The 27,993-nt window shown below is 31.0% G+C and overlaps 1 protein-coding gene across 1 annotated transcript in view; it reads left to right on the forward strand.

The window, feature by feature from the left end:
• LOC118200216 (alpha-mannosidase 2x-like) overlaps positions 1–27,596 on the forward strand; it is a 171,032-nt gene extending 143,436 nt beyond the window's left edge. Inside the window, exon 22 of the mRNA XM_035372157.2 lies at positions 821–27,596. Within this exon, the coding sequence (XP_035228048.1) occupies positions 821–973 (153 nt within the window). The 3' untranslated portion in view covers positions 974–27,596. The remainder of the gene's footprint in view (positions 1–820) is intronic.
• The last annotated feature ends 397 nt before the right edge of the window (positions 27,597–27,993 follow it).

Below are 27,993 nucleotides of genomic sequence, written 5' to 3' on the forward strand. Positions count from 1 at the left end.
CCTTTTTTCCCTGACTTCTGCCATGCAAACAACTCTATGCTGCTTATGCTTACCTGCCTAAAATGAGATCGTAGCTTTTTATCTGTGTATATCAAAATTATTTGTATTCAACTATGATCGAAAAGTAATTTGTCTGTCAAAGAAATAATTTTTGATGTGCCTAAAAATAAAGATGGTGATTTGCCAAATTCAGTTTTGTCAACCTCATATTCCTGCCTTATCCACCCAGCCATGTCTACAGCCAGAAATTAAGAGTATTGGATTCATGACTGTGCACTTTGTATACTGCATATATATATAAATGAAATCATTCCGGTTTGGTAGATTAAGTTTAATATATTTTCCTATTGTTTTGATAATTTCCTCATATGTTTTTCTCTGATGTTTTTGTCATCTATCAATCAAATGACCCAGCATCCTTCTCCCTCTGCCACCCCTTCAGAAGGTTAATGCATTTTGTCATTCACATCAAAACTCAAGCATAATATTTAGTATTAAAAATTGCTTAAAATAATCTTATGTACTTGTGTGTTTCATATTCTTTATCAAATATTCCTTAAACTGTTGTTCAAGAAATATTTTTGAACTAAGAATTTTTTTAATGAAATCATATTTCAATGTCACACAATTATACAATTTAAATGCTGCAAAGAGTGATGAAAATTTTGTGGTGAAACCTCTTTGTCATTCAGTTAAGATGTTAACATTCTTTTTCAAATACCATGTGCAAAAAAAATTTCATCCGTTAAGGAAAATGTATGTACCGAGATTTAAGATATGTTTTTGCTGTATGCTAAATTTATAATCCTCTATCTTACAGGTGTCAATAGATGCATTATTTCCAAATTTATTTGGAAATACTATTGAGGAAGTATCCCTTTCCTTGATGTATACAGGTAGTAAATTTTCTAGAGAGGCTCACGTTCAACTTCCGCCAATGGAAATAGTTACTTTAAAATTAAGCCAAAGATGACCCTAAGTGCCTATATATGTATATATAAAATCTGTGTGATAATTGGACTTGAATATTATCTGTTTGGGAATTAAAAATATCTTAACTGAGACGTGGTTATTACTTATTATAAAATATATGATTAATACTGAATTTTATAACTTCTTTCACTTAGAATGCTGTGTAGCATTATAATTTTTATGAAACAAATTTCTAGTCATGCATAATTTATAATTTTTTAATGACTGTTTGTTTTGTGACACTCAGATATGTTAAATATTTTGATTGTAAATATTTATTTCTAAAGACTATGGTGCACGAGTTGAAGAACTTGTTTGTTGAAATTCTTCTGTTGGCAGATGTGTCCTTGGATTACCAACAGAAAATATATTTCTTTTTTCCTCCAGTTTTTAGGAATATCTGAAGGCATACAATTTCCGGTTTTATTTTGCCATTTCTTTTACTTCAGGTTGGTCATATTGCATTGTATTAAAAGAGAAGTATGTATTTTAAGTTAAAAAGTTTAAACAGTTAAGGATAACCAAATTAACTGTAATAGAAGTTTAGAAGTTTTTCATAACACCACTATTGGTATTTAATGAAAATTTTGATAAAATCTCAATGTGATGAACTACAGTACATATTTTACAAAGGTATTTTTATTTTCATTGTTTAAATCAAAGAACTGTGACTTGTCAATGGCTGGTTTCTTCTTTCTATTTCTACCTTCCTCCCAATTTATTCTAAATATTGTGTTAATACTGTACCTTTCACTAAATGTGATGACAGATTTCCTGTAATATTGATAAGATTTTAATTAATACTCTCTTAACCATAAAGAATGCATATTATTATCAGCATTAATTTCATGAGTTTAAAATTAATTTCTTCATTGTAAAATGAAATATGCTCGATACTTCCAAGCAAGCAAATACCAGCTAGTAAGAAATCAGTCATTAACCCTCTGGCTGCTCATCCCGCGATTTCCACGAGCAACTCAAATGTAGCAAAATCTGCTCATCCCGCGATTTCCACGAGCAACTCAAATGTAGCAAAATCTGCTCATCCTGCGATTTCCGCAGGTATGTGTTTTTCTTCCTTTATTGAGGAGCGCATCCCGTTTTTTCCCCGTTTAACCACTGAAATAAATTATATACAGTAGTAGACGTTTAGTTTACGTTTTGGCCAATAGATATCGTTAATTGTGCACTGAATTGCAGCATTTGAAGGCACTTGGTATTACCGCTCAAACTCCACTTTCTGCCGCTTTTTTCTTACAGAAATGGCTGCTAGAAAACATTCAGCGATTTTCTCAATTCTTTAATTAAATTATTGAATTATTAATTAGATTAATAATTACACTGATTATTAATTAGATTTATTGAATCTGGTGCAAGGACCGTGAAGTTGGACTTTGCCTTGAACCTTGTTTTGAACTCTGTCATACTAAACTGCATTTCTAAGATATTTTTACCTCAGTGCTTTATGCTTTCATAAATTTTGTATATTTTACTTTTTTACATTATGCAGTAAATAGAAATTAACTGCAATTCGCCTGAAATTTATTTAAAAAAAAATTTTTTTGGTGGTAACATCTGAAATTGGTTTGTCTGGCAACTTAATTTCTCATGACAAAAATCTATATAAAAAAATATTTTCTAGAAGGAAAAATGCATTTTTCATTTCTCCAATACCTATAGATTTAAAATATGCAAAAAAAAAATTACTCAATTTTTGAAGCGATTTTGGTCAACAAAGTCAGAGCCAAAGTGTCAACAAAGTTGAGCAATTAGAGGGTTAAAACGTGGTTAGGATGAATGTCAATTAAGACTTCTAATCAGTAAGCATTGCTTACAGAATGCTGAGTTGTAGGTTGTCAGTTATTGAAGCTTTAAAATATTAATATTTGTAATGAATTTTCATCCAAATAGGAAAGAATCGTTGAATATGCATTTTTACTTTGTGATTTTGTTTTTATAACTTTAGTAGTTTAATCTGTTTCTCATTTTTCTTATGACTGACTCCTTATGTTATGTCTGTGTGGAGAAATCAGCTATGTATCGTTCAGAGCAGTGGTCTTCAAACATTGTTGATTTGAGAAACCATTTTAAACTACTGCATTTTTTTGTAGAAACCTGTATCATTTGCAGGAAAGCAAGTGCTAGAACAGCAATACAAACTATCAATGTTGCATGCGAACTATAGAAATGAAAACAAAATCATTATTATATTCAATAACATTTTTGTTTTTATTCAAGTATTAATATAAATAAAGAACATATTATTGAATTTTTCTAAAGCTTTGCAATTCCTATAAAATCTCCATTTCAAATTTTGGTTTTGACTTGTGGAACTGGATGGAATCTCAAGATTTTATGGAACACTGTTTGAAGACTACTACTGTAAATAAATCCAGTACTAAAGTTTTCAGCACTGATAACTGATTACAAAATATGAGATATTTTGCAAAATGTAGAATACTGAGATTTCTCTCTAAATATAGCATAATGCTAAACATAGATAAGCAAATTTATTCTGTTGTTATAAAATGTTTTTACTATGAAAGTCTGAAAAAATTGTCTGTTGAAAAAATTGGCTAAGTAAGAAAAGAATCTAAATGTCCAGCATGTTTGTAATGTGTTAGTGTAGTACATTAACTGGATTTATATCTATATATATGGATTGCCAAAATGGGAGATAAATTTCATTGTGATCAAATTTTACTCATTCAAATTTGTATGCATTAAAGTATTTTTGTATTTTTACTGTTGTAATATCAAAAAAAAAAAAAAAAAAAATCAGTGATACTCTTTCTGCATTTCTATAAGCAGAAAAATATTACATCTGTGTCAAATTATAGAGGGGGGAAAAGTAAATAATGAAATAAGTCCATGAAGAAATTTTGTAGCAGAGTTAAAAATGATTAATTTACACGTAAAGAATATTATATAGTTATTGTGCACATCATGATGTGATATTAATGTTTGTTGTCCCATTCGTAAACCTGCAGCATATTTTATTTAAGATTTCTAATCGAGTAAATAAATAAATAGTTTTATTATCCATTGTTTGTGCATAAAGCATCTGAATGATAGGTAAAATTACTTTTTAAAGCAATTTATAAATTCATGATTCAGTACATCTACATCCCTTATTCCCAGACATTCAAAATACCAAAATCCATTGTCTAGAAATCTGCAGTCAGTCAACGAGTTACTGAAAGTACTTTTTTTAAAAACTTTTATGTAATAAAATTCTAAATGTGAAATAATCAAATATTTTGTTAAAACACTTTTTTTGTACTTGAACCTATGTTGCACAAGATAATGTTTAATTCATTGTGGAACTGATATTGCATTTATTGTTGATGTTGATTGCACTCGTCTACTTTTGTAACTCCTTTAAATTGTCCTAATACATGAATATACAACTCTACCATACTTATCATTGTTTTAAATATTCCAAGATTTTATTATTTTCACCTGGGTAATCAATAAAATGTATTACCTTCATCAACAGTTTAACCGTTTTCTTTTGACCCCTATTACTTGTTTCAGCACCCCACAGTGTCTCTTCTAAATAACATTTAAATATTGTCCCTAGTCTTCAATAAACTAAATTAAAATTCCTCTTCGTTAGAAGTATGAAAGTTAAATGATTAGTTTTTTAATATAGAATTTCAAATCTTCATTTACCGCTAATAACTGCCTGTTTGTCATGTTAAAAATTGACTGCGGATTACCTCTCCCAGAAAATCAGAAGATTAATGTGGAATTACTCATCATAATACCAAATTCGCACAGCACTTGTAATACAATGCTAAAGGGCATAATTGGTTATTGTGGTTAATTTATTGATGTGGTTGATTGTTGGATTGCTGGCAGAGTGCATAGTCATTTTGTTTCATTGTGGGGGATGTTGGGGAACATCATGATATGCATAACATCATTATTCCCCTATAGTATTGAGCTGCTTTGTCCTAATCACTTCTAAGTCACCATTTACAGACCATATCATGTCACCATGGAACCTTATCGGGTTTGGTCATGCTATCTATATTTGGTCATTGAATCAATTGTTGCTCTTTGAATTTATTAATGACAGTGTTTACATATAGATTACACCATTGTAGACCTCTATTGCTTTTCTACTTGTTTTAAGGCTCTATCTCAAATCTTTCTTAGAGCATAATGCCTCAAATAATCGAGCTCAAAGTGCACTTCTAGCTCCAACACTGAGGAAAACTTGCCTTTAGTGGTGAATGAAGTCACTGCAAATTAAGCATCTGAAAGCTTTGAATTTTTCATTCAAGCATTTGACAATGAAAACTAATGCTCTTACAATCAATCCAGAGCAAATGTAATAACCTTCTGAAGGATTGCCTAAACCTCTTTTTTTTCGCCTGTCATCATTAAAGATGAAATTTTTAATCAGCAGCAATCTTGTAATGTATGAGTTGGTAAAAATACCATCTTGCAATTTAGTAATTTGATTATATATTAAATTTTTCCAAAGTTAACTTTGTTTGCTAAGCCTTTTGCCTACCTTGACAAAATAAGATATCTCCTGTAATTCAGTTTGAAATTACTACAACTGCTGTTCCTTGCCCTTTTCTATTAACATAGCTAATAAATATGAAGCTTTTAAATGACACTATTTTTAGCATTTCTTAAAGGAGATCCACCTAGTTCTTCATACTGTTAATGGAAAAATCTTGCTTGTCCTATGCTCTGCATCATGCACAATATTCTTGATACCTGGGATATAACAATAAGACCCATTATTATATTATGCCTCCGCACCAAAGATGTTGGACAGAGGGTAAGTAGGATTGACTCGCTGAATATTATCTGTCACCTGAAGCTTTCCTCTGTACAAAATTGTACAAAAAATTGATTTCCTCTGTACAAAAGGCTCCATTCATGCGCTTTGTTCTTAATCCTAAATTTCAGGACGAGTGTCCCATATACACATTCTATACAAATGTCTCTCACAGCCGGGCATTCCACCTGCGCATCATTGAAGAACTAATGCAAGAGATGGGTGATACATATATGCATTTTAAGCAGAAACGTGTTTCAAAGACTACTGGATGGCATCCCGTGTCCATTATTTTTTAACTAAATATAATTTTAGGGTCCTGAACTTTAGTTTGATCACATTCTGCATAGCTTTGGTGTCAGCTGTTGTGGGGATAGAGGCAAACATTTGTGTTTCTGATATCACTTCAAATTCTTTTTTAGCCCCCCGCCTTTTTTTTTTTTTTTTTCCTACTATGTAGGGTCCTTTAGGGTTACTATGTTGACTTTTATTGCATTTTGCATCACTTTTATCACTTATATTTTACTTACTTCCCTTTTTTTATTTTGAAAAGCCTTCAGTTTATTATGGCGAGGAAGTGTTATTTTTATTTATAACTGGAAGGATATATTGGCATGGTAAATGTTCCAGTTAGTGACACGGATGAGAGTGATGATTCATTTTTAGAGAGTGATATTTCTCGTGATTCTCATACGGACATTTTGTCAGAGATTCAGCTGATAGAATATGATAAAATGTCCTGGTGAAGCTACTGAAAGTCAGCTTTCTACTTCGCATGAAAGATCTTGTTACTTCTTGTAAGTAGCCTCTCTTGTACTTTTTATTAATTTCAAAGTTTATTAATGTACTTTGTTTATTAAAAGTTCAGAATAATTTGAATAGGATTTCCAAAAATTATTTGTCAAGGTAAGCAATTTGTTTTACGTATTTCCATATAAAGAAAAGGAAAAATATTATTAAATGCTCATTTTAACATATGTGATAGCTTAAATAATATAATGGCAAAACTTATAATGTTAGGACTTGAACTTTTTTTGTGTGATTTTTTTTCTTTCTAAAATTGGGCTTAGCAACGTAAAACTGCAGCCCTGTGGGGTGATTCCTTTCGGCTCCCATATGTCCCATTGGAATGTCTTAAACAAAGAGCACAACATATCGAAAGAGTTAACGCTGCATATATTATCAGAATAATCTAAAATCTTTCCCTGCAAAAAGAGTAGCCTTTTTAAAACTTATTTTGTGCAAGCAACATATTCATTGTTGCAGCTCTTGGCATACCTCCGTTTTAATCTGATTAGGCGGAGTGGCAGTTTCGCACAGAACAGTATGTCTTTATGAAAAAAAGTATTTAAAAACTTAACACCCCATGTTATGAAAATTTTACTTCTTTCTCACCTCCTCAGTAAAAACTCCATTAAATACATCCAGAATATTTTAAGGGAAGCTATTTTCCATCACAGACCGATGTAGGTGAACTTGGTTAGCATAGCATAACATAATATTGATCAGTTCATGATTTTTCTTCCCAACTTATTCAATGTTATGCCAGGTATTGCTGTGAATTTTTTTTTTTTTTTTTTTTTTTTTTTTTTGTGTGTGTGTGTGTGTGAACTTATGTGTTTACATGCATATACGCAACACATATGCCTGATTGTGCATTTGTATTTAAGTTAACCTGCACTTTTGCAGCCAAAAATGTCTTCATAAAGTTATAAGAATGTATTTACATAATGAAATAACCACATTAGAAAGTTTTCATTGCACTGCAATAGCACATTAGCATTAATCATAATATAAAACAGAATGTTATAATTGTTTATTTTTTAGAATGTGCTATAATATTACAAAGGTTCACAATTTAAATAGAGTAGGAGCAAAACTAAATAACCAATAATGCTAGATTAAGCAATAGCTCATTGTCATTAGTGTTCATTGTGTCAGTGTTAGGCTTCATGGTATTTGTAACACTTTTAATTGAGAAATTTTCATGTATTGTATGTGGTGTATTTTTTTTTTTTTTTTTCCTTCAAGTGTAAGGTGTGGATTGCTTAGCCTTTTTTGGATGTGAGATACAGTGTACATTTAAAAAATACATGATCCCACCCTCTTTTTTTTTTTTTTTTTTTTTTTTTTTTTTTTTTTGTCTAAGTCATGCATGTGCAAGTTTACCACTTCCATTATTTATTGACTGCAACTTTAAGCTTAATCACCTTAGTTTTTGCAAGTTAAAATAACCCTAATGAGTTGTAGGTATTAATATCCTTATCAGTATAACAATTAAATAATCATATGGAATACACCAAGAGATTCCATGTGCAGTTCGACAAAAAATGGAGGGATAGTTCTACATCCCTTGTTCTAGTCAGCTGATTGGTGAAATTCAGTATACCTTTTCCATGTCTCAGAAATGAGATAAAGGATATGTATTAGATTTATATATGATATTGCTCTAACATATAAATTTTGCACAAAAGCTATATTTTTTGTAATGGTATGCTGATTTTTTTCCCATAATTCATTTCTACACCTCAGATTATGCATAATAACCAAATTTCATAAAATTCATGCAAACCACTTCAGAGATAATCAGATTAAAAGTTGGGAAAAATTTTCAACCTAGCACCAACAAAATTTCTCTTTATGAACTTATAACCATAACTTTTTAAAAAAAAATTCCCTCATTAAATGATTGCATGCTGAAATTTTTCAGAACTGCAAAACTTGCATTATTAATCCTGAATTTTAAACATAAAACATTAAAATTTATTAACTTATGACCTTATTTTTAAGCTGCTATTTTAATAATAGTTAAGATGTCATCGGGAAAAATTGTGAATTTTTTAGAAAAGAAGCTCTTAAAATTCCATTTAGTTACAAATAGAATTTTATACTTAGGATCATCTACTATATCAAAGATTTAGTATTTGAATTTAATGTATGATTAACGTGTCAGTGCACTTGAAAACATATCAATATGCTTCAGTTTGCTTGAAAAGTAGATTGTAAACAAATCAGACTAGCTGTCACAGCTCATTCAATATATTTCTTTTTAAGTTTAAATTTTGTTGAAGTAATAATTATAAACCTAGCCTTCATTTATGTAGTGCTTAATTCAAAACAAAGTATAATAAAACCCAACACCAAAAATATGCATATTTCACAGTGATCATTTCCCTTATGCAAACATGTCTGAAAGTGACCAATATTTCCCAGAAAATAATTTAAAAGAAGTTAACTGGCAGTCTGAAAATTTCTGTTTAATGGTTTAAAAAGAGTTAAAATTAAAAATATTTTAAAATATAATTAAATTTTACAAATACTTCGTTTCTTTTAAGTAAAACTGATATTTGATGTTGTACTTTTGTAAACTAAATTTTTTCTGCCATTGAATAAAATTACAATTTAGCTAAGAACAATCTCAGTTTTTCAAGTTCCATTAATTGTTTCTGTATTTCTCTTTTGAGTGGGGTGAAGAGAAGAGTATCAAAATATTGTGGAAATATGTTGTCATTTAAGCAATGCAAGTCAGTGCATTCACCTAAAGTCAAAGAGAGCAAAGTAAGACATGAATTGTGTGTTGATCAAGGTGAGCGAAACCCCAAAAGACTACCTCATTATACCATGTCGCCACATCCAGTAGGCAGACAAGACAGACCATGTGGTCCCTGCGGAGCCTGAACCTACCACTGAATAAATGATCGTTCTAGTCATTGTAAAGACTATTACAGTCAAAAGTCGTTAATTCGGACACCCATAATTCGGAATGATCTATAATCCGGACATCAAAACTAAAAACTTTCTGCGCATGCGCTGCGTTGACACATGCGCAGAGGCGTTCACGCGTGCGCGTAAGACCTTTTACGACTGCGCATACGAGTGCGCAAGTGCAGAATACGTTTTCGCGTGCGCATTTTATGTATAATGGACGTATAAGCTAAATAATTATCTATTTCAGTTAATGTTGATGATTGCGTTGTTCCTTAATTTTCGAATTGCACCTCATTCATTTCTTCCGGCTTATTATTTTTTGCAGACTGTAAGAGCAATTTTATAAAAGTAAGCTTAAACTTTCGATTATATCAAATAGAATTTCCGATATATATTTGTTAATATGTAAAGGATCTAAAGCGAAAGTATGTTTTGAAATCCGAAATCTGTTTATCAATTTCACGCTGCTCGGCGGCGGGCGCGTAATGAATTGGAAGTTGATTTGTCAGCACTATCCTTATCTTCAGCGCAGATGTTTTTATTTTATTTGGCTTATAATTCCTTACCAAATGTAGTATTTCATCTCGATATGATTTAAAACAAGTTCCTCGTCATTATAATTCGCTTCCGATAGCGAAGAAAAGTGACAGAGGTTATTGAAAACAAAAAAATTTCGATTGACAAATTAGTCGGTGTTCTTGACACAGCAATTATAGGACTTGAACGGTGGAACTTTGTAACTGAACAAGAAATTATGTCTGTTTAATAGAATTAAAGAGAAAGTATTATCACATGAAACGAAGCAAAACTTAAACAACTTACATTGAAAGAAATGTTTAATAAAGTAAACAAATAAATATTAAGCTTTTTCTTTTTGCAAATTTTGATACCCTTTAGATCATAATTGTTCTTTATTTCATAAATTACGGTTTCATATTTTTAATTTTAGAATTTCTGCATGCCATCTTACGAGATTTAAACTGATGATCTATAATCCGGAAAAATCGATAATCCGGAATCGCCGAAGTCCCGACGAGTCCGGATTAACGACTTTTGACTGTACTGTGTTTTCTGTGGGGATGGAGCAGGTTTCGTACAGTCCTTAAGAGTCCTTAAATTTTTTGGAATCCATTTTTGGTCCTTTAAAGTCCTTGATTTTGACCAAAATCAGCAGAAGGTCCTTAATTTTAATCATCTGAAATTTCTGTCTGTTTTTATGACTACCATTTTGAGTGTGAATTACCATTTTGGAGGAATATTTTTGGCAATTCACTGACATATATGGTTATCTTTTGAATGGGTTCATAAGTTATAATTTGTTTCTATTTCTAATATAAATGATGGGATATTTGAGTTTCTAAGCCACAAGTGAAACATAAGCATTTCGAAATTCATTTTTTTCTTATAAAGAGCTCTTAAACAAGTTTTCGCTTTTGGGGATGTGAATTCTTTTATTAAACGGTTCTAAATTTGGCAACTTGTCAGCATTTTGGTGATTTTAAGATCAGTTTCTATAGCACTTTTAATTCCGAGGTTTGAAAAATTTTCAACGTTTTTTTTTAAAACATCATAACATTGATAAATTTCATTAAAATAATGGTGATATATTGAAATTATATTTGAAAAATAACATTAAAATAAAACATTTTTATTTTTGATGTCATATTATAAAGTTTCATTTTGGCAACTTATACAAAATTTTGAATCTCAAAAATAAACAAGGTATAATGCTATGAAGCATAATTTATGAAACAGCTCTTAGCAAAAGCAAAATTAGCTATGTAATTAATCAAAAATGTCTTCTTTTTAATTTTTTCCCATGTAATTGTCTCAAAATATTCAAAATTCTCAGAAAATGCATCAGTTTTTCTCTATAAAATTAATTTTACACTTTTTCCCTCCTTTTCTTTTCCAAAATGTTTCTGCCTTTTTGCTGTTACAGAATTGGTAGGGATAATTTTTCTTTAGTATTTTAGACATTGCAGCTTGGAAAGTTTAGAAGGATTTGAAGGCAAGATTTATAGACCCACGATTCTAGAAGATTTGAGAAATATGTGACAAAATGAAAAATATCTCCATGCTATCAACACGTAATGGATGTATTTTACGGAAAATTTGCGATGAATTTCTTACTTTTTGGAGAACGTCTGGAAAAACAATAAAAACATAATACTTGAATGTTTTACTCCTGATACTAGAATCTTTTTCTTAACATGTTTATCTTCCCTTTATTTTCTCTACTTTTCACTGGACACAAGCATGTAAAATATCAAAAATGCTTCTAATCTTATCACTTGGGCAGGCATTATAGAAAGGGATTTTTTTTAGTAAAGAAATTGAAAACTTAAAATTTAAAAGATTCATCTTATATGTCTTGATGTATCATACACAGAGCAAGCACTAGGCATTTTCCCACCTGATGCAATCTGTGTGAATTCGAAATTCTGCTGCCTAGTGCCTTTTTAAATTCTGCTACCAATGTCAGCTCTAAATTCTAAAAGTTTTGCCACTTCTAGATTTTGTTATTCCATGTGTCACTAAATTCTAAAATTTCTGCCACACCAGCTCTGTAACCAGCCTTTACCATATATATTTCATATTTCTTCTGAATATTCATATTACTAAAGAAATAAAATTAGCCACTTTTTCTATATATTCTAAATGCATTTAGTGTTTTTTAGAATAACAGAAATCCTTATTTAAATCCCAAAATTCTAAAATGAATAGGTAGAAAGGTTGTAGGGAAAAAACTGAATACATACAGAAAATTATTCTTCAAAGATATGTGCAGTTATTATTAAGTAAATTACCCAATTGTTTATGATTTCAGCCTTTACTATAATTTTCCATTTCTATTTCCTCAAATGATAGAGTTACTTAGCCAGATTAAATTAAAATTGTATAATCTGTGACCACTAGTCCACATTTTGAGTTTGAATTTGACTGCTGTTGTTTAATTATGTAACCGTGAGTTGTAATTGATTTTGTTAGCATCAGAACATGCTTTTATGTTAAGTTATTTTTAAATAAGAGGCTTATTTAAACCTTTGCCTGATATTGTAGTTAGTTTCAGACATAGCAATAATTTCCTTCACGTCTCTCTGAGGTTTGGGACTATTTAACTTTTACCAGATCAAGTAAACCCTCATAGGTACATTGTGCAGAGGTTGATAAATTACAACATACAGCATGCAGAAACTAGCGACAGCATTGGTTTGCATATTGAGACAAAACTCTCATTGTTAGAAAAGATGCTTAAAGAGAAGGAAATCAATATAAATTAGCCAAAATGTTTGGGAAGGCTTCAAATTAAAATGACGGATAAATATTTTGTTGAGTGTTGTTGTTACAAACATAAATGTTTTGTAGCTTTTAATGTGTAATTATCCTAATATCGTTTAAGAATCAATGTCATCTATTACATGCATTTTAAACTGTGAAATTCTATTAGATTGTGATCATAATAGGATTTTTTTAACGGATATCGTTAAAAAATAAAATTTAATAGTGGCCATGTAAATCCATAATGACTAAGGTTGTCTATTTATCTAATTTAATCATTTATAATTAGCTGCTTACCCTTAAACATTATCTCTACATATTAAAGAGAGTTATTGTCTTTCATTAATACTCATTGTGGTCACAAGAGAAAACACAAAAATGTTAAAATTCAAGTAAAACTTACTCTTTGCATCTAGTGAGACTTAAAATAGTACAAAGCAACTTATCACCTCTGGTGCTTTAATGGCTTATTGGGACCTTAAAGTATATTAACTGGGTTACAACCTTTGGAACTCTACACAAAGCTATGAGACTAACTGTATCAAACAGAGCCTGACTAAATTTCAACACTTGCCAACCGTGCCTACATCAGGCTTTTAAAGTTTGTTCGAATCAACATGTCTCTCTCTGGACAATCAGCAGCGGTGACAACATTCAGTCTTTTGCTATGAATCATGCTGATTATGATTTTACTTCTCATTTTAACCTATGCTGCTTGACATAAAATCTAATACCTGCTATTTACTAAATCTCTAGACTGACCAAGTATGTGACAAAATGAGACATAAAAAAAATCATCATAAAGCTAACTATTAGTAAAACCTAAATGTCACTTATCTTCTTCCAAATATGTCCAATTATTGTAAGTGTAAAATATTTAATGCTATTTGATAAATTGCATAAAGTTTATTTTATTCTCAAATTTATTAATAATTATGTTAATTAATTCATGTTTAGTAATAATGCATACTACTTAGAGATTAGGATGGTATTACAAAAGTGAAATTCAGGCATAGAATAATATTTTTGATTGAATTTCAGTTCCCATTTGCTCATAGGTCCTAAATTTTTTTTATTAATGGTCCTTAAAAGTCCTGAAAAGTACTTAATTTCCGTGTGCAGAAATGTGTACGAACACTGATATATGTGAAAGAAATTGGTGCCTGCTTTTATGGGCTACTGGATAACCAATATAAACAGCAATAACTTTTTTAAACATAATACAGAGGCTGTTCGCACATTTTTTAGATGATTAAAAAAAATCTTCTGCTTGGAATTTTTTTAACTGCAACTATATTTTAAAAGTATAAATTATCTTCTGATATTGACAGTTTTATTTTCATGCAAACTGTTGCTTTTAAGGAAGCAATAGATGGAAGGCTATTTTTTAGTTTTTGAAGTTTTTTCCAAAGCAAATTATTTGTATCTAGTTATTGAAAAACATTATGAAAGCCATGGTTTTTCAATATCTAAAGGTAATGTTGTCAACAACAAAGGAAAAAACATCAAAATATAGCTTCCAGTGGAAAAATTGTTCCAAACATTTATCCAAGGAAAAAACAGAATGCTTTGAATGTTGCAAAGGTAAGAATCCTTAATGTTAAAAGAAAGTCCGTCACTCAAAGGACTGTTGCAAAATCATTAAAATGCTCAGTGTTAACTGTAAACAATGTCATTATTGTTGATTTAAAGCCAAAAACAACATAATGTGTGCGAACCCTGATGGAGGGATCGACTTTTTTTCTATTTTAACAAAATTGCTTTTTGGGAGCCGAATAAAATATAGACACGTCAGTATTTATTTCAAATAATTTAACATTAATAAATAATCTTGGGGGTGATGCTGTTACCTTTTTTCCCTTCTTTTCTAAGTTTTTTTTTTTTTTTCTGTGGGGATGGAGGGATCTTCACATTTTTCTTTTTTTTAATAAAATTGCCTTTTGGGAGGCGAATAAAATATGTTTCTAGTTTCTGATTATTGTTAGGGGTTTGTGCATGTTTGTTTTTATATTCATAATCAGAATTTAAATTAAAGGTCTTCCTAAACTTTTGTGTATTTACAAAACTTACATAAAGTTTATTAAATGTATTATCTCACTTTAAAGAAAAGAACGTTCCTGTACCACTGTTCACATCCAAATAAATTGAAAATGCTATTAAAACTTGAAGTAAATTTGGTTTAGCTCAAAATTTTTTGGTCCTATTTATTTGTCAAATGCCAGTTACACTGGCAGTTAGGCCATTAAGCTCTTTGCTTGCCAATAGTGCTGAAATCTGCAAGAAAAATTTGTCTAGGCTTCACACTCGTCCAAATGTTCCGCCATCATTGGTCGTCCACTTCTACATAAAACACACAACGGTGAAACGGCTAGTCAGCTAGTCCAGTGCGAAGTAAATGATTCTGTAGACAGTCATGTCCCGTCAATAGTCTAAAAGATGCAACCGCAACTGTTCATGGGTAGTCAGGAACAAAAGCTGGGTTTGTTGAGAGAACACTACAAGGCTTGCACTCACAAGCCCGAGTGGCAAAATCTCTAAGAGTCTTTTGATATGTTAACAATGTCAGAAGCTTAATAGAATGGAAGCTTGCACTCATTTTTGGCTTTTGGAGAGCTGTAGCCTGCTTTTTTGCAAGCATATCAGCCATCTCATTCCCATAAATTTTGCAGTGTGAAGGTACCCATTGAAAATATATCTTGTGGGAAAGTTCTTTTATGACTTCCTGAGACTGTTGAATGCATATGTATGTGTATATGTTCTTACACTCTTGGTAAGAGGAGATGGCCTGCATTGCTGAAGTTAAATCAGACAGTACAACAGCCCTCCTGAATGAGCTCTGTCTCAATGATAATTGTTGAAGAGCGACATGAATGGCATTCAGTTCTCTATCAAAGTGAGTGGAGTAAGCCCCTACAGGTATGTAGAAACTGAAAAGCTTACTAAAAACTCCAGCTCCAGCCCCCTGGATCCTAATGGTCAAAGAGCCATCCGTATATACATATAACCAATCCTCAGCCGGAAAACGTTGCTCAATTGTTTCCAAAACTATAGGGAAGCTATAATCCAAAGAATTTAGCATAAAAAACAGTGCCGGTTTCAGTGTTCTTATATGATTGTATTATCATTCTAGGCAAGAGACACACTGCAGAAAGCCATTTTGTGTCTTCAGGTTTCATTGTTTATTATAATCATAATTCCTCTAATGAGGGTTACTTGGTAGACGAATAAGTCTCTGGAAAAGGATGAAAGCATTTTTCTGAATCAGGCCACTCGCATTCCATTGGACAATCACTAAGCACTGTTTGCCCTGAAAAGGACAGTTTGGAGGATCTCTAGGAGTCATCAACAAGCGACAAAACTGTAGCAGATTTAGCGTAACCCAGGGTGCACCATGAGGAGGTTTGCCACACTATTTCTCTGTGTATTTGAGAAATGTAGCTCTCAGAAATTTTGTTATTATACATAGTTGTATTGTCACTTCACGTTTTAGTAAAATATTGCATCAGTCTTTCAATTTGCCGGGCACTACTTTATCATGTCCACTCTGAATGATAATGTTTTATCAACTGCAACCAAAACTCAAAATACAATTTTTTTGTTTAAATAAAATCATGTATGTATTTACATGTAAATGAAAAGAATCTTATCCAGCTAGTAACCTTAATTCCTACTGTAATTCTTTGATAACTTATTGAGCATTATAATGCTATGTAAATTATTGATTATTTAGGACATGTCTATATCTTAGACCAGGGGTTCTCAATGGGTGGTACGCAAGAGAAAAGTAGATGGTACGCAAAGAAGCAAAGTATTTTTAAATATTAAATTCAAAAATTAAAACCCCAACATCCTGATTGAGTTTTTTTCTCTAACTCTCGTAAATTTATGCAATCTGAGTTTGTTCAAGAGTAGTGGTGGTGGTAGTAGTACTGTGTAGTGGTGGGACTAAATATTTTCAAGTTTTGTTTAAATGGTACGTGTTAGTCAAAAGGTTGAGAACCACTGCTTTAGACATTTTTTTAAAAAGCCATTATGTTGTCACTTTTTGCACAATGCAAATAAATTTGTATTTATTTATGCTGTGAGGATTAGGTTTATTTATATCTGCTTTTGTGATAGTTTTACTGATAGTATAATTTAAAACACTATAATTTAATTTTAAAGGTTATATAATAATGGCCTAAAAATTCAACTGTTAAAATCATAATGTCTAGGCTTTGTAGAAAATGTGAAATACTGAATGTTAAACTTTTCTTCTAACAATACAGCTTTATTCCTATTATTATTTTTGCCAATTAGAGTGAATATTGCAAAGTATGGTAATTATGAGTATAGTTCCCTCGTCCTTTCTTTGATAAAATGTATCATTAGTTTCTAAATGTGATTGAAAGACTAGTGTGTACTTTCTGTGTCTGTGTGTACGAGTGAATAAAAAAAAGTTTTCCTTTGCCAGTATTTTCTATATTAAAATTTAAATATTTTTTATACATTTGTTGAAGTGTAATTGTGGAAATTCGGGATTTGTAAAGACTATAAAAAGGAGCTGTAATTTTTTTTCAAGAAAACAATATTTTTCCAGATCATAGGATATGCACAAATAATAATGATATAAAGCTGTATTTTGAAGACAAAAAAAAGAAAAAAAGTAAATTCATTGAAAAGTAATTTTAAGGCAGTCATATTCAAAATTTTCCTGCCTATAAAATAGATTTTAATTTAAATCTGTATGTAATAATTTTGTGTACTTAACTCTGATGTGTTTTATGCACCTTTTATTTGCAGTGCCATCATTTTGTGCAGGTGTTTAGTAAAGAAATATTTTAATAATAAACTTTTAAGTTTAAATTAAGTAATATAATAATTAGTTTATATTTATCAAAGCTTTTATTATTCTTGCCATGCTTTTTAATACATACTGCACTTTTCTTAGAAGAGTTGCTGCATCTGAATATTTATTAGCAAGCAAAATATAAAATTGTGCCAAATCCAAAAAAAAAAAAAAAAAAAAAAAAAGGCACATCAGTTAAAGAGGTGGCTTTAACAGAAAAGGAATATAAATGGAGTTTACTGCTGAAGTTACCAGTTTTATATTTTCCACTTTTTAAAAAGTATTTTAAAATAGTGTATCTTAACTAACTGGATTGTGTGTACATATTGTTCATTGCTTTTTCTGAATGTATTTATTGCTTAATTTGATAAATAGTTCATTTGCTACATTATACTTTTTCGTGTACTGAACATTTTATAGTGTTGTACCAGATTGAAGTGATTACTTATTTTATGTATTATATTTTAATGATATACTGTACCTTTTTATGCATTCTTATTGATCAGGAAATCAATATTTATTGTAAATTTATTTATTAGCTGTATCTTATTTTTAATAGTCTATCATGCACACTTTTACATAAGTATTTGTTAAATTTATATGCTAAGTTTAATTAAATATTTTGTACAAGAAAGCTTTTTATTCTGTATCATTTTATTATGTTAGCAAGGAATTAAACATGGCCTTGATTACTTGTATGAAGTGAAGCAAAACTCTATGGAATTAGAAACTTGATAAAGGAGTAGTCACTGTTAAGTGCTTTCAGAAAGTCTAAAGTAGAATTTATGTCACATTGACATGTATATTAGGTAAGAATTGTCTCTCAGGTATTTTGGATTTTGAAATGGTATCTGTTATAATATTATTATCTAACAGAAAATTAGTCAAATGTTAGATCTGTACAGGATTGGACACTGGAACTTAAACACATGTATCAGGACCATAATACTTGTATTTTATGACTATGCTAAAAGCCTTCTTTTGGAGGCTAATATTGCAGCAAGTTTTGAAAATGCCTAATGCAACTCTTTTATATTCATTAAACATACTTTTATTAATTTTTCTTGCAAAACAAAAGTTAGTTCTATTCATGATCATGAAGAAGGAAAAGGTTTTTCTGCACTCTTCACTACCATTCTCCTGGCAGGTTCAGTGATGTTAAAAGTCAGCTTCATGCATGGCTTGGAAGGTCTTCAAATTACTTTCACCTGGTTTGGAATGTGAATTGAAACATTATCATCCTGATATATATCTTCTTTCCGTTATAATATTTGACCAAAAGAATGGACCTGCTTATTTAGAAAACATCAGTAGTACTTGATATGATATGACTATCAAGAACTCATAGTATTACCAGAAACTTCCACAAGATATGTGGCACTAACTGCAAACAGTGTGTATGTAGACTGCACTGAAGGCCCCTGTAGTAGATAGCTTTTGTAGAAACAGAACATTTTAGGAAAATGTTAAGGCCTGTCATAAGTTAAATATTTGTTTTATATTTTGTACATTAAAGTCTTTGTAACACTCTTAAATACTTCTCGAATAATTTAGCAGTTACTGTCACTGAATAAATTCTTCACTTTGTAAGCATACAGGTGTAATTCTAGATATTCTGCCTCTCAATACATTAAAAACACTTGTGTTAGAAACCAAATGTACAATCTGAGTGTTAGCACCCACTGGTGAATACTGAAAGGATATAGGAGGGCATAATTTGTCCAAGGAGCACTGAAAGTGTGTTTAGAAGCAAATGAGCAATAAGAATGTTCTTGGAAAATTGTGTTATATAAGTTTTTTGTAATATTTAAAAATTCATTTAATTTTTATGAGCGTTGCAGTCATTCTTCTTTATAAGTTTTATGATAGGTAACTCTTCATATTTCTTGGTCCAAGTAGTGTGTATGCTAATTTCCTTATTTCAGAGAACATGCATTACAAATTATAGGCCTAAAATTCTAAAACTATAACCATGAGCTGATACGTTCTTTGAGATCTAGAACATACAAATAGCATATATTTTTCACTTCTCTGTGTGCTGTGGCTGAAATCTATGCATATGTTGTCAGGCTTATTACTGTAAATGCTTTGAAGAATCTTTAATAATTACCATTGTTTCAATTTCTGTGATGGAATTTAAATAATTTACTACAGTGCAATAAATGCCTAAAAATTTCAGTATGTTTTTAATGATATTTATGCATGACATTTAAGGGAGATGGGACATCTGAGTCAGAGGACATAGTTTCCCTGGGGGAGGGCACTAAAGGAACTCAAACAAGGTAGTGAACCAGGAGAGGTTCAGAAATTGTGCAGTATGCCAGCTAGACAGGCACCAATAAGTTTATCCTCGTTTGGTTTTTGATACAAATTCAAAGTCATTGAGGATTCCCAACTCCAAGTGTGATCTCTGACTTGAAATTTGGCATGTTATATTTGTCAGATATTTCACTTTCATTGTCCAATCCTGTAGGTTTAAAAATGCAGTTTATGTTATTTTGTTATAGGAAATTTGTTTGCATCTACTTAATTTTCCTGCAGTTGATTTTAAGTACTAGTATTAGCTTAAGAATTTTTGTTTGCTTGTCACTTGAAATGATTTTCCAAATTACCTGATAAAACCAGATTTTGTTGAATTATTCAGTTATGCTTTTAAGTGCTTAAGGCCTTTAAACATCTTAAACCAACCCTGCTCAGAGTATAATTTAACTATTAACAAGCTAAAGTACTAGTTACATGAAATTTGTAATGTTAACCAGTAATTTAACTAATGTTAGCATTATTTTCAATTATTTAATATTTTCTAATTCTAAAGTTTTATTGATTATTTGTTCATTTGTAAAAATTATTGGTTTTCTGTTTTTAGAAAAAAATTTCTTAATGCAGTCTTTATATTACTGTGATTTTACACTAAATTTTTGGGTACAATAGTGCTGTGCTGTAAGTCAAAACAATGCATATATGAATACTTTTTTTAATTTTATTTCGACCTGTATTCATAATAATCATTTACTCATAAAAAGAATTTTCTCTTTTAATATTTATTAAATGAATAAAATGAAAGTTACTGGTTCGTAACAGTAACTTTCATTTTTCTAAGTACGCTTTTACTAAATTACTTTGCTAAAATCATTGATTTTGAACTATTAGTACTAATAAAATATTGCAAGCAGTTGTCATGGGAATTTTGGTGTGAAATTAGATATCTGTGTTAATCTCATTTTCTCCAGAGATTTTTTAAATGTTATCAAAATTTGCACATATGGAAAATTCTTCTGTCATCGTTCATTTCAGTGCTGTATCAGGTATAAGACAATTTATCCTTTCAGTTTTGGCAACATTGAACAAAAATGTGGTCTTCTGAAAAAGTTTTAGGCTTTTTGAATGTTAGTTCATATTATTTACTGCTCTAAGCACTGTTTTTGTTTTTACTATTTCTTTAATATCATTAGATGTATCATTGTCACCTACAGAGAATATGATCTTCTTGATGGCAGCTTTTCTGTTATTCAATTTGCTAAATAAAAAGACTGCATGTTGCAATCTGTGTGGTTTGCTTGTACAAGTTAATGGCAGTGTATTCAGGCCTTAGATTTACGCTATTGGCTAAGTAATTATTGGCAAAAGAGAATAAATCATTTCCGATACAGAACAACAGACACCAAACAGTTTTCTCTATCTAGATATATGCTGGTCATCAAAATTGGGGGTTAATGAGAAAAAATATGCTTAGTTAATGTTGCAACCTCTAATTATCTATGTTTATTAAATACAATTGAACTAAAAATTTCATTTCCGCGCATACGTTAACGCAAGAAATATGCAAATTTGGTGATAGACAATATGATGCGCAATGGACACATGTTGGAATTCCGGTCTGTAGTGTTGTTTAAATTGAATGTTGTTTGTGAGAGTGATCAGTATTCAGTACATATGGCTGAAAGGCATCATTTAAGGAAAGGTCAAAAGTGGCGAATAATTGGTTGAATTTAGGGAGGTGAAACACAAATGGAGGTCGTCAAAGATTTGAATATCCCTTAAAGTGTTGTATCAAGAGTTTGGAGCTACTTTTTTAAGCACTGTATCAGTTAATGGACAGCTTGGTCAAGATCAACCAAGAGCAACAGTTGCATCAGAACACAGTTTTCTGTCGTTGTCGGCTCGAAGAAACCGCGAAGCAACAACAAGAGATTTGGTTTTACACTTCAGATTTGCACAGAAACTTGAATTAGCTGTTCTACTGCTGCACAAAGGCTTAACAAGGCTGACTGTTAACAAGCTATAGAGAAAACCAATGGTCTGTGTCTCACTCACTCTAGCTTCCAGAGAGGCCCATTCAAACTGGTGCCTTCATTATGTTCCAATGGAGCCAAGATGACTGGGCCCGAGTATTCTTTACTGACGAGTCCAGATATAGTTTGAACAGGGATTTTAGATGTTTTGATCTAGAGAGAAGGAACACACAACTTACGTTTCCTTGTACGTAGAATATGCCTTTTTGTGACCGCTATTTAATGTTTGGAGAGCAATCATGGCTGCCTTTAGGGGTGCTATTGGCCCAGAGTTTTTGCTAATGGATAATAATGATCGGCCTCATTGAGCATATGTGGAATCAAATTACTATGTAAAATATTGCCTCATTAGCTTATGTAGAATCAGATCAGACCATGGACCATATTAAAAAAAAAATTTTCCCCCACCAGAGTTGCTAATTTTAACATCATTTTCCAATTTCCATAAATTTGGTTTTAATTTCAATATTTTGCAATTAATCAACTGCCAAACATTGTAATTCATGTTAACTAATGCATTTGTACAAATTTCTGTGAATAATTTTCATTAAGTATCAGTTACGTTTTATTTATGTCATTATCCTTTAATTTTGATGACCAGTGTATTCGCCTGTTTGCTTAGTGCTGACTGAGCCCCTTCCCAAAAACATTTTTAACAGTTTTGTTCCCATTTGATAACTAGAAGGGAAGTTTCAGTAATTTTATTCCCATTCAGCCTGATCAGGAACTATCCCTGTTTCATTTATAACACAGTCTGTGTTTTTACTCCCCCTTCTATAAATAAAAGGATGTGAAATCAGTGCTTTCAATGGTATTGTGTTTTTTTACCATTGTTTATCTTGTTGGGATATGGTTATACAAGCAGTTTTGCAATGAAAACAATATCGCATAAATATTTAGTTTTTAGTTTTAATTTAGTGGAACCTTTTATTCATGTTTTACACATTTCCAAGGCAGCTTACCGTCATCTCTCAAAGATCTAAGTTTTTAATAACCTTTTTTTTTGTAACTTTGAAGCTGTAAAATAGCTTTGTTTAATTTCGTCATTTTCAAAATTTGAATGTCGAGTTTTGAGAGCATTTCTGCATTAGAAAATCAACATTAAGTTCGCTGTTAACTTTAAAAGAACTTCATATGGATGCACTTTCAAATGTATTTTTCCTTGAAAAAAATGACTATTATGTACTAACCATAAAAATGAAAAATTTTCAAATGAGTTGTAATTCGGTTTAAGGAACAATAAATACATAATTTAGTTTAATAGTCATTCATGTTGAATTTCCAATTTCTCTTATTTTAAATATATTCATTTTAAGATAATAATAAATGGAAAGGGGAAAAGTGTATTATAAAATGATTTGTGCAGCAGAACATGGAATAACTCAGAAGGCCGTCCAACTCTGCATGATGCTGCCATTCTATGTGGAATAAGTTTTGTAATTTATTTTTCAAGATGCAACAGAATTTTTAGCAAACTTGTCTATTTAATAAAAATAGAGTATGCACTTTTCAAGACTGGCTTGGCTTATTTAATTATGCCAAAGCATTCTAAGGTTATCTGCCTAAAGGTAGGGATACCTTCATAAAGGACTTTCTAACAAAGCTGGCTGATATACATGTTAGACATGAGGTAAACCAAGAAAATGCCTATGCAGCTAGCCCATTTGGTGGCATGCAAACCCTGGACCGTACCAGCGTTCAGGACGTTACCGCTTGGCTGCTGGTGGGCCCTACTTTTTAAGAATATTACTAAATTTATACGGTACACATGAAAAATGTTATTTTTATATACTAGGTGGTTATAATAATTAATAAATGATGTACCAAACCACACATTATTAATCTTCTCTACGAAACTCTTTTAAATAGCGTACAACTCAATAAGTTACAAAAAGAATAATAATGCATATAAATTTGCTCAGTTTTATGTCACAATTGCTTACCTCTATCCCCCCCAAAAAAGATTATGATTTACTATTTTATCGAAGGCCATCGGTCTCCATTTCCTTGAATAGTTGAAATATTATGATGTAATTAATAACAAATTTGATAAAATGCTACCCAGACTTTGGAAGTGATCTTAAATTAATGTTAAACATATTAAATAAAATGTTACTTGAGTATTTCTGCACATCAGTGTACTCTACAGATTCATATTTAATTTAACACCAATCTGCTCTTACCAACAGCTCTTACACTGCAATTTCCTTTAGTGTTTTAGGAAGGAAATTACAGAAATGATTAAAAAAATAGTAAAATACTAACTATCTTGTCATTTTAATAAGTTAAAAATAATGCAATAATTAAAAATACAGCAAAAGAAATTCTTTCCTGATATTTATTATATTGAAGTTTGTTGTTGATTTCTTAAAATTTCATAACATAACATGTCAAAGTTGACTAGTCAATTTTAAGTTGTTTTTTTTCCCTTTATGCAGCTTTTGAAAGTTTAAAATAGTTAATTAAAGTAGTTTTTAAAACTTTGTTACATAGTTTAAGACTTCTAAGCATTTTCCAAATGAAATTTTTCTATTTCTGAAATCCTGGACTCCCAGTTGCATTCTATTGTGTATGGCACAGTATTTTTTTAATCTCTTGAGGGGGAAAATTCATTTCCACTCTGGCTACGACGAAAATAGTAACATGCTGCATCTTCAAATAAACAAGGAATAAATTTAAAACATTGAGGTGGCTAGCCTTAAATCTTTTGTTTATTTTATCATTCCTGTTTTTTAAAGCATTCATTGTTCATTTGCAACTATTCCATATATAAACCTATAACGTAATTTTCAGACCATTGTTAAACCATATAATTATTCAGAATTTCTCTTTCTGCTTTATGAGGAGATTTTTCTATATTTAACTATCCATCATCTACTGCTTCTAATGAGATTTCCTGGATCACATTTATAATGGTTTTACTCAGCCTAAGTTTCGGCTCTTCCTTTGCAAGCATTGGTTATAATGTAAGCTTCTTCACTTCAACAAAAGGACAACCTTTTTTAACAGCCCTAATAACAAATAATTCAAAGTTGATTCTAAATTATTTTGAGGGCTGTGATGGTATTTTCTTATCTAATTTTTAAAAAAAAAGTCTTTCGTATGTTTCTACCTTTTTAATCTGGGAGTAACGCATATGTAACTGGCATTATATTTGTTACATTATTAAAACTTGCAACATTTGCAAATACAAAAATTCTTTTTTTCTGACCATCATCAAATAATAAATTTTAGAATGTTTTTATGGAATAATAGTGTCATCTAAGTTAATTGACAATGAATTTATTACACCAAGAGCCTTATTGCGATTTCTATACATTGATAGTTCTTTTGATTCGAAGTTCAGTATGTTAGTAACGAAATCTCAAGCATGGGCAAAGGTTTTGTTTACATATCGTCAGTGACATCTTCTAAAACAACTCATTTTATGTTTCTGTGCTTCAGCTTCATCTTCTTGTGCATACATCAGGTAGATAGCCCTCGCGTTCTTTGCCATAATGAAATAAACTAAACATTGTGCATACATGATATTTCTTATTAGTGACTTTCTCCTGTGTAATTTTGAGAATACTTCCATTGCTTATTCTACTTTAATGCATATGTGTCAATTTAACAGACCTGCCTTCATAAATTAAAGCCCTTCTGAGTTTCAATATATTCCATTCTTCAAAGATGCTTGTGGCCCCGCGAATATAGGAGCCCCGTGTTAATCCGTTAATATTTCATTTAGGTGAGTGGTTGTCATAGGGGGCCCAAGCTCAATGATTTTCGGGGACGCATAATGCTGTAAAAGTGGGACTGACCTCAGAGACTTTTTTCTGATAATCTTTCATTTTAAAGCAGCAAGACTGTTGTAACACATAACAAACTAACTTAATCTAACGATGGGCAGCGCTGGCAGTTATGTTGGCTTTCTGCAGAAAATTGTCTGTCGCACATTGTCGTATTACTGAAAAGATCCAAAAGAATCACTTTTCTTTGATTTGCCTTCCTCTCATCATAGTATCGAGTAAATTAATCCATTCTTCAAGAAAATGTGTTGTAATGCATGCATTCAGAATTTGCAGTGTAGTGGATGGTGAGAGATGTACACCTCACAGCATCGTGAATGTTTTTATTTATCATTCCGATGGGAGGTAATTTTCGGCATTCCGTCATCATTCTTGCAATGTAAAATTGTTAATTTGTCTGGATTATTTTCTGCTGCAGTTTTTTTTTTTTTTTTTTTTTTTTTTGCATCTAAATAATATTCCATCTGGCATTGCTTGATAATGAAGGGCAGTTTCATCGCACTTTCAAGTACATTACGATATGTTGAATACTTCATGAAAAGTTCTTTGGGCATCACTTATCAGGTTATTTGCGGTCTGATGGATAAGCATCGTCAACTGCACAGGAATATTTTTTGAAAGAAATTTAATGCCATGTTTTTCATCTTGTGCTTTTAAAATATGTACCCCCTTTCCAGTTCTTCAGCTTTATGGCTTAGCAACTTTCCATATTGTGAAGTCGTTTCATCAGTAAACACTTTTAATATGCTTTCTCGACTTCGATTTCCTTCCCATCACTTTTTTGACTTTGCCTGATTTCTTTGTTAAGGTTTTGAAACACTTTTAACAGTGTTTATGTATGGCTAGAAGTACTGAATATTTTTGAAAATTAAACGTGCGTGCATATATTTTCATTCGCAAAATTATAAATTTTAATCCCCCTTCCCACCAGAGTAAGATTTTTACATGTAAATATCAATCTATTTAAACCATAAAGCAGCCAACAGCATACATGAAAAAAGACAGAAGCAAAAAGCATTTCTTTAGCAGAAATTCTCCTCAAAAACAAGTCTTGTTCGTTTCACTGAAAACATGTTAATTAAAACCAATGTAGGTATTGAATCTGCAAAAATTTTATTCAACTGAGAGATTTTTAAAAAAACATCACTTTTAAACTAAGAAAAAAAACTACATATGTCTTAAACAGTGAACAAATTAGTGTGCCAAATTTGGAAACTCTAAGCACAAAGACAACTCAGTTCCCGGAGAATTACTATTTGAGAAATACGAGCGGTTTTTAGATATGTTTTCTGTTTCTTATCCCAAAGAAACCTTCAGGAATAGCAAGCGAACACATTCTGATATTATTCTTGCAGTGGGGATTGCATTTATGACTTATTCTGTTAAACGAATGTTTTTCGTAGAAACATTCATTCCTGATATGATTTTAACAAATGCAGAACTTATTCTGTTCGGATGTTTTTTAACTGACTGTACATTAAGTACGTTCAACTGTATGACATTATGCTTACTGTATATTTGGACTATTTGTGCAGTACAAACTTCAAAATTTTTTATTACAACTTACGAAGTTTGATTATAGTTTTGGTAAAATAATACTTTAAAGAAGGTACCAAAATTTTTAATAATGATAAAAATTATATTCAACCGCACACACTGCTGTAATTTGAGCTCGTTAAAAAGTAAAATCCTGTCCGAACTGCGTTCTTATGCAATATTTTTTAAGTGTGTTCTATTGCATTGAAAGTATGAATTTAAGTAATTTTGGTGACTCAAATTTAAAAATGCAATGTAAGCCTTTTCAATCAATGCCTGTCACATGTTATGTATTCGTGATATGTACCTATGTTGGAAAGATATTTTTATGAAAATAGATATGTAAATGTGTTTGAATTTCCAATAAAATTATGCTGAACAATCGAGACTGTGTATATTCCATTGCAAAATTACATCAAAACCAGATTTGTTAATCTTTGTGAAGTGGAATTCGCAAATTGAGTGAGCTATTATGAGTTATTAAGTAGTATCTGAATTTGAAATACATGCAATTTAAATGCATCAATGTCATTTTAATTCCTCATCTTTAAGTATTTGGGATTATTCCTTCTGATCTGAACATTGTCTAGATCAGGCTGACGAAGAGGAAAAGGGTTGCGCTGGTAGGTAACCAAGTGTTTGGGCACTTAATGGGTGATAGCACGAGTTTACCCAGCTGCGTCCCTATTTTGATCAAGTGTATTAATTTAAGCGTCTTCAAGCCGCAAAGACAGTATACCTTTAACAAACATCCCTGAATTCTCTGTAACCAAATGGCGAGGC

This window comes from Stegodyphus dumicola, chromosome X2, assembly GCF_044657685.1.
Source record: "Stegodyphus dumicola isolate Sdum_Otavi_A_Nest chromosome X2, ASM4465768v1".
NCBI classification, from domain to species: domain Eukaryota; kingdom Metazoa; phylum Arthropoda; class Arachnida; order Araneae; family Eresidae; genus Stegodyphus; species Stegodyphus dumicola.